This window comes from Mycetomoellerius zeteki, unplaced genomic scaffold (assembly GCF_001594055.1).
Source record: "Mycetomoellerius zeteki isolate Tzet28-1 unplaced genomic scaffold, Tzet1.0 scaffold28, whole genome shotgun sequence".
NCBI classification, from domain to species: Eukaryota; Metazoa; Arthropoda; class Insecta; order Hymenoptera; family Formicidae; genus Mycetomoellerius; species Mycetomoellerius zeteki.
The window spans coordinates 167793-176484 of record NW_017257260.1 but is presented as its reverse complement, the minus strand read 5'-3'; the positions used below and the strand labels follow the sequence as shown (position 1 = coordinate 176484).

The 8692-nt window shown below is 33.7% G+C and overlaps 2 protein-coding genes across 6 annotated transcripts in view; one reads left to right on the top strand and one right to left on the bottom strand.

Annotated features, from left to right (window-relative positions):
* The window catches only part of LOC108724163 (leucine-rich repeat flightless-interacting protein 2), a 9731-nt gene extending 7579 nt beyond the window's left edge, over positions 1-2152 (bottom strand). Inside the window, exons 1-2 of one of the 5 annotated variants that reach the window (XM_018450366.1) lie at positions 2084-2152; positions 154-309 (exon numbers count right to left, since the gene is read on the bottom strand). In XM_018450366.1, the coding sequence (XP_018305868.1) occupies positions 154-237 (84 nt within the window). In that variant the 5' untranslated portion in view covers positions 238-309; positions 2084-2152. Of the gene's footprint in view, positions 1-153; positions 329-1652; positions 1671-1703 lie in introns of those variants that run through there. The other 4 variants (XM_018450363.1, XM_018450365.1, XM_018450364.1 and 1 more) reach the window with 4 other exon arrangements.
* Positions 2153-5241: 3089 nt separating this feature from the next.
* On the top strand, positions 5242-6669 carry LOC108724166 (uncharacterized). The gene is made up of 2 exons (XM_018450370.1): positions 5242-6211; positions 6601-6669. The coding sequence occupies exon 1, from the start codon at positions 5338-5340 to the stop codon at positions 5818-5820; it is 483 nt and encodes a 160-aa protein (XP_018305872.1). The 5' UTR covers positions 5242-5337; the 3' UTR covers positions 5821-6211; positions 6601-6669.
* Positions 6670-8692: the final 2023 nt, after the last annotated feature.

Genomic DNA, 8692 nt, shown 5'->3' with positions numbered 1-8692 from the left:
TATATATATATATATATAAAATTAGAGTAATTGCATTATATTTTTAATAATTAAATGATTTGTACAAATTATATATATATATTATCTAATTTGCTAATACCTTCATACACATCAATTTTTTTCAATATTATTATTTTATCATACGGATCATACCTCCTTAGCTATTTGATCAAGTGCTTGGTCTTCTGCAGAATGCCGTGTAGCAGTTCGTCTTCGCCCAGCTATAGCTGATTCCATTTTTAATTTCCTTTCTTACAAATTTTGTTTCAATTGTAATGATTTTAGCTAAGAAGATCCACATCCAACACACTGACAGGTAAATGATTTGCTAAGGACAAATTTATTTTATACAGATAAATGAGCTAAAGTAAGATAATTAATAGAAAAATTGTGACCAAGTTATGCTAAATTTAATCATGTCTTTGACTTATAATTTTGATTCTATTCATTTGTTTACAATCATTTATTTACTACATTTGACAGTCAATTTTGTTCTTCTGCCAACAATCTTTAAAAGCATCATCAATATCTCAATTATGAATTTTGACAGATAAACTTAAATTTAAGAAATAATTAAAATACAATCCAATTTCTATGATGGTAAAAACTTGTTAAAGTTTAGACAAGTATACTAAAATTTTTTTAAATTTTTATGGAACAATAGTTTCTCAAAGACTTCTATTGTTGATGGAAGAATTTAAATTCCATGTTGCAAAGGGTTAATATGCATATCTTTACATTTTTTTCATATCTTGGCAAGTTTTTATTAGACATTTGATCTCTCTCTCTCTCTCTCTCTCTCTCTCTCTCGACATATTGATTATTTCATTTAGTTGATTTGTTCCTGTGTTTTCTTCAAAATTCATTTTATACTATATAATTATAGCTTAGGATATATCTACACAAACTTACATAGTCACATAAACGTATGCATAAAGAAAATTATCCAATCGCAACTTACATGCATCTCCTATAAAGATGCATGTAAAATGTGATTGGATAATTTTCTTTATGTATATGTTTATGCGGCTATGCAAGTTGTGTGGACATACCCTTACAGTCAATGTATAGTATTTGAAGAACAGAAACTCAGTAACAATAGTGCCTGTGTTCCAAAATTTACTGTCAGTAGTAAAAATCTATAGAACACGTGACATAAACTATAGATTTTTAGTACTGGTAGTAAATTTTGGAACACAGCCAATATACGATTCCCTTTGCTCGCTCTCGCTCTCTCTCTCTCTCTCTCACTTTTTTTTTATTGTTGTAGACAGAACTTTTTCAACTTGACTACATTTACGTTATAATGTATATATAATGCAACGATAAACGTAACCATTATGAAACTTGCAATTACATAAAAGAATGAGGTAAGCAGCATATAAAAATCTTTTATAATATATACTGTAAATTCATAAACACACACACACACACACACACACGCGCGCGCGCGCGCGCGCGCACGCGGCTGTTCATTATGATTCACATTCCACCATTCTGTTGCTCAATGTTCTGCAATACTCATTCATTGCAGAGGATTGATTCTATATCGTGAAACGAGGTGAAAATTATAAAAGTGAGCGAATTTACTAGAATACTGATGATTTCATTGGTCAACACCTAGTTAATGTGCTCACTTTTGTAATTTTCACCTTCTTTGAAAATACAGAATCGACCCCCTGGATTTGCAGATGAATGCTTACGATTAGGACATGTTATTCGGTGAATAGATAAATATTTTTCTTAAACCGAGTCACATGCAAAGTTAGGCACTACGAATAAAATCAGCAGAAATCGGATAATTGATCGTTACGATTTCGACACAAAATTATTGGAGAAATCTGACTCTTTGATGGTATCGAGTCTACTTTTTCTCTTTTCCAAGTGGATTTCCGATCCACAAAGGCACGTCACAGTATCATAAGTCTACTTCAAGCTATGATCGGCGGTTACAGACGTTACAGGCATATTAGAGGATTCTATCTCTAGACATATAGGATCGTTCGAGATTTCGGAGTTCACTCAGGCGCAAGATTCGGCAAACACAGTGCGCAACATCGCACTCCAGCTTAGCGAAAGATACATTTTTTTCGATAATTCTCGTACTCCACTTCGCTACTCCGCTATGCAAGGACAACAATGTACGCGAAATGTGAAACAGTCAAAGACAACTACGCAAGCGGCAAGTAGAGTCCCTATAACAGAGTATGGACAATGCTGAAGCGATTGCTGATTGGTTCCGCCATTAACAGTCAACTTCCTGGCGCACATTTGTACACCTTTTGCGACTATGAGCAATTAGTGTGAACGATAATAGAGCAAAATAGAATAAGCATATGAAAACGAATAAATTTTTTTATAAATTACACAATAGTAAGTATAATATATGAAAAAATACAAATAATACTAATTGTGTTAATTATTATATTCATCGACATATTAACCTAATATATTTTATAGCTTTAAAATGCCTGGCTGTTCAGCGGAGAATTGCACGAATTTCTCGGTGAAGGGATATAAAATGGTTTATTTTCTCAAAGATGTCAAAAGACGAGCAGAATGGAGTTTTTTTATTATGGTAAAAAAAGCTGCGCAACAACGTTATAATGAAACTTGCGTTAGGCCGGAATCAGACTACGCATTGAAGATTGAGGTTGAAGATTGAAGATTGAAATTTAACCAATAAGGACAAAGAAATTTTAGCTCCTTTCGTTTCGATTGGTCAAATTTGAATTTTTCAATCTTCAATCTCAATCTTCAATGCGTAGTCTGATTCCGACCTTAAGAGCACGGTATTAGAAGTATAGGTGGTTATAACGATAACGAAACTTGCGTTAAAGGTGCCATTACATGCAAGCGTCGAGGATCGAACATCTGCGCAGAAGATTACTGCTGATTACTGCGCAGAAGTTTGAATCTCCAAACTCCTGCGTAATAATCTTTTGCACAGCTTCTTGACGCAAAATGGTAAATTATGAGAGATTATATTCTGATATACATCACTATCCTAACATATAATGTTAAAAATTTATATTTATTTACATTATATAGTGTAAACTACAAGATTCCACTATTAGTGTATCTCGTATGTACATTAAATTCAATTTCAGTAAAATTATTAAACATATCACTGCGCATGCTCTGACGCTCGACGCTGCCATGTGAAGGCACCTTAAGAGTTATAGGCCGGTATTCATAGTCGAGTCTTATTTCAAGACTGCTTAAGTAATGTCTTAAGACACTAATGCGGCCCTCTGATTGGTTCGTGACATCTTAAGATTGTACTTAAGACGGTCTTGAATATAAGATCTGACTATGAATACCGGCCATAGAATAGCCCTGCTGGACCAATCATGATAGAAGCAATAGGGTGTGCCCGTGCGCAGGCATTTTTTGCTGGCCAATTTCAGAGCATGACTCAACCTCGCCATCTTGAATAATTTCTAAAGGGGGATCAATCTTCGAAGGGGGTCAATTAAAACTTTGAAGAAGAAGAAAAAGAAGTGATAAGTTTCGCGAGCCAAAGAAACCTTTTTAAGTCTTTTTTAGTAGAGGCAAGCCGACAAGGCACCTTGCGCTGTTGGATCCTTTGACTATATAGGCTGCGTCTACACCGTCCATTTAGGCCGCGACCTATACAATAGATGTCTTTGTTTATCCTATATATTAAACAAAGACACCTATCGTATAGATCGCGGACTAAGCGAACGGTGTAAACGTAGCCATACACCTGGGCCCCTATTCTGTTATCCCGGATCTACAATAGGGTTTTAAGCCTTAATCTTGGCAAGCCAAGACCGATCACGAGCTATGCCGAGCCACGGGCCGTGGGACTCCACCTTTATAAGTATAGAACTTCGTCCTGAATTCTTATACAAATTATAGATCGTTTAAAGTCCGTTTTAACTACGAAAATATAATAAAGGCACAGTAATACCTCCAAAAATTATACCATTAAATTATATATAACATTAAAGAGAGATTAAAGACTATTTGGTATGTTATTATCAGCCTGTTCTTCTTAGCTGAACTTCTTGTACGGTTCATCTCTCTTTTTTCTTTTTCTCTCCAATGTGGAAAGAAAAGGAAGAAAGATGAATCGTGCAAGAACTTTAGCTAAAAAGAACAGACCTTATAAGATATTAATATTGTTCGTAAAATATATTCACATTTAATTGATATATAAATTTAGGGGTTAACCCCACTTGTAACTTTGAAAAAATCAAATTTTTTTTTATTGAATTTTTTTGAAGTATATCCGGCTAATCTGCCGCCTGACGCGGTCGACCCTCTCTCCGGTTTCTATCCATTGTTTTGTGAAAAGGATCGTATACCTGGCTTTCCTGGCATTCATATAATAGTCTGGAATTTGTAGAAACGAATTTTCGTTGTTGTTTATGATTTAAATTCGTCAGTGTAGCTCGAACGTTGGACAACTCGAGACGTGTTTATTTTCGCCGTTCAGTATATTACCGCAGTTTTTATTTATTTTATACATAAATGGATCCAAGGAAAGGTTCGCGAAGATCGAGAAGCGAAGAAGATTTCCGGAAATCCCGACCAAAAAAAAGGAAGAATGTTTTTAACCCGAAACTGGTCGAATCGGCGAGTGAAAGTTTCAGCGCGTCTGCGAAGAAAATGAAAGATAACGTTGATATGATTGTGTGTCAGGATAGTAATGTTGAATATCGCATTTTAAACTTTTTGACTGTGTTTGCTGCGATTTCGAATTTAGTAAAGTGCAAAACGTGTGACAGAAATATTAAATTGTAAACTACAAGTACGAGAGGATTAGGCTTCAAACTCGTTATAAAATGTGACTCGTGTGCAGATAACTTTATACCATCTTCTCCTTTTCTGGCACATTCGTATGAAATAAATCGTCGATTTATATTCACGATGCGAGTTCTCGGCTTAGGATTGGCTGGAGCACAAAAATTTTGCGGACTTATGGACATGCCAAGTTTTCTTTCCGAAACGACGTACACAAGGATTTTAAAAAGCATTTACGAGTCTGTAAAAACAACTGTTGATGTAATATTCAAAAAAGCCGTACAAGAAGAAGTTGAAAATACACCAAATGCAGCAGGCGATGCAACTTCAACATTGACAATTTCCGGAGATGGATCCTGGAGGAAGCGAGGATATACGTCGTTATTCGGAGTTTCAACTGTCGTAGGATACTACAGTGGAAAAGTGCTTGATCTTGTGGTAAAAAATTCGTACTGTAAAATGTGTGAATCGTGGAAAAATAAACTAAATGATGTGGAATTCGAAGAATGGTTCGAAACACACGAAAATGAATGCAGTGCAAATCACAAAGGCTCCGCGGGAAAAATGGAGGTAGACTCTATTGTCGAGATCTTCAAGCGTTCAATAGAAAAATATAATGTCCAGTACCGCTACTATATTGGAGACGGAGATTCCAAGACATACACTGGGGTAGTAAATTCTCATCCTTATGGGGACATAGAAGTTATTAAAAAGGAATGCATCGGACACGTCCAGAAGCGTATGGGATCCCGCCTTCGTAATCTAGTGAAAACAAGTAAACAACTTGGTGGTAAAGGAAAGCTGACAGGAAAATTTATTGACAAGCTCGCAGTGTACTACGGACTTGCTATTCGACGCCATTCTGATTCTGTCCAGGATATGCATAAGGCAATATGGGCGACCTTCTACCATTATAGTTCAACCGATGCAAATCAACGCCACGAGAATTGTCCAACCGGTGAAGAATCGTGGTGTGCGTATCAACGAGCTCGGCGAAAAAAACGGCTTACAAGCACGACTACAATCCACTTCCACCAGCTGTTTTGAAGGCCATCAAACCCATATATACTGATCTCAGTAAAGAAACTTTACTTGAAAGATGTGTTGGTGGCTTCAATTAAAATAACAACGAAAGTTATAATCAACTTATATGGAAAATCAGCCCCAAAATCGTTTCGAGTGAAGGAACAGTCGTTAATTTAGCAGCCTACATTGCCGTTGGACTATTCAACGAAGGAGCGAAGTCGTTATTGTTTTACCTGAACGCCATCGGAGTGAAATGTGGTCACAACGCACACACATACGTGGACAAAATCGACGAAGCCCGGATTGCAGTGGCAGAGAGGCGTGCGGCCGAGAGCACTCGTGAAGGCCGAATGCAGCGAAGACAACAACAAATTGCTTTTTTGGAAGCGACATCGTCGGCGGAAGAGCTATTGTATGGGCCCGGAATAGATGACTCTAAGTTGAAAAAAAAATTGTTTTCTTCGTGTAAACTCGCTCGTAATGTGTAAACGCGTTTTTCTCGAAATGACATTTTTGAAGTCGGTGACCAAAATTACTCGAAAACTACTGAACCGATCTTTTTGAAATTTGACAGGCTTATTCAATACATAAAAATGTAGTACTTAATCGTTCGTTTTTTTTTTTTTCGAAAAAAAATGGCCGTTTTATAGCCAAAAAACGACCGTTTTTTTTAGTGAATAATCGAACCATTAACTTTGACTGTCCGCCATTTTGTGAAAAATGCATATTTTTTTAAATCCTTCGATCAAGTACTAGTTTATACTGTTATTTAACTAAATCCGTCGACATTTTTTGTTTCAGATGATCCAGTTCGCCACAATTTTGGTCACCGCAAACCATCAAAATAAAAATACCAATTTTTTGACGGCCTTTTATAATTTAACTATGTAATATTTTTCAATAAAAAAATTACTGAAAGATGTTCAATGTATGTACATTAAGGACATAATGATCGTTTAAAAAAGTTTCGTAGTTTGCCTAAAAAAAATTCATGAAAATGACCTATTTTTTTGCGCTACAAGTGGGGTTAACACCTTTACACAACAAATGAAGATGTGTAAAGCGGGTAGTTGTCAAAAGACCAAACTTATCTTCAATATCCATTTATATCATATTAAAATTTACATTATATACATGTAACAGTTTATCCATTATATATATATATATATATATATCGTAATATTTCTTTTACATCATATATATTGACATTTTTTCTGTACATGTATTAAGGCATATTTTAACTTATTAATTAAGTTGTAAAACAAAAATTTCTTAATTGTTATATTATTTATAAAATTTCATTTATTATCAAAGTAAATAAAGATTTAAATGTATTTTATTTGAAAATTAAATACAATGTACTCAAAGATTATAACAAAATTCTATACAGATACTTATAACTGTTTAATGAATAATTTACAATAGTATATGCAAAATTGGTACAAAGATTAATATTACATACTTCTTCAGACAAGTATCATTTTGCATATATAAATGACATAAATGTATAAATATATTTTTAATATTATATTCGCACCAATAAAAATGATTGATATTAAAGTATTTGCAAAAAATTGAAACAATTGGAACATTAATTTTTTTATACTAAATATTTTAAACTGCATTATAGGATAAATATATTATCATTAATTATGGCACATCTTTAGAGTAAATTAATGTAAATGTCAAAAAAGGATAATAATGCATCTAGTTCTCATCCTCTTCATTCTCATTTGAAATGTATTAGACTCTCAACATCACTGACAAGGGAACGGTCAGAACTGTCCCTCACCGATTTTGATGCGCTTTGGATATGTTGTAGAGCATCAAAAAATATTCGACCTATATTTTTTTATAGCGGCTTATCTCGAGGATTAGGGGGTGAAACACCCCTTTAAAGAAAATGGATTTTTTCGTTTTCGGCAAATATCTTCGAAACTATGCCCCATATAAAAAAATGGTTTATACAATAGTTTTACAGTATTTTATGCTGTATATAATAGTGTATTCATTTTTTTTAAATCAAATTTTTCAATTAACCCCCACCCCCACTTATCAGGGTTGCAAAATTAAAAAAATTTTTAAGAACAAAAATTAAAGAGCATCGGATCCCGAATCCATTCATATATAATGTTATGGTTCCACGATTCAATATTTCAAAAATCAAGATGATAACGTGCGTGACGTTTGTTATAACACGACTATCATCTTAATTGAAAAATTTGATTTAAAAAAAATGAATACACTATTATATACAGCATAAAATACTGTAAAACTATTGTATAAACCATTTTTTTATACGCGGTATAGTTTCGAAGATATTTGCTGAAAACGAAAAAATCCATTTTCTTCAAAGGATTTTTTACCCCCTAAACTTCGAGATAAGCCGCTATAAAAAAAATGAGTCGAATATTTTTTGATGTTCTACAACATATCCAAAGCGCATCAAAATCGGTGAGGGACAGTTCTGACCGTTCCCTTGTGAATAATGCTACTTTTTAGATTTACAATCATATACAGTTATATATGTATATATATATAAAATACAAATTATAGAATTGATACGTCAAAACTGCTTTCATGGAAGAAAGAACTTTACTGCTATCCTATTTTAGTATACAGAACATTATACTATAATACACAAAATATACATGAGTTTAGCGCCTTGCTTTACGTCGTCACAACCACTTTAACACTTGTGTCATATAGGTAATGTCTATGAGACTTAATAAATTTTTTTTGTATAAGCACCAATTTAAATTCTTTATATAATTATAATATAGCAGTATAATATAATCTGACAATTTTATATTTCTTATCGAATAAGTGATTTTTTTTTTTTTTATTGATTTGACACGAGATTATCTCTCTCTCTCTCTCTCTCTCTCTCTCT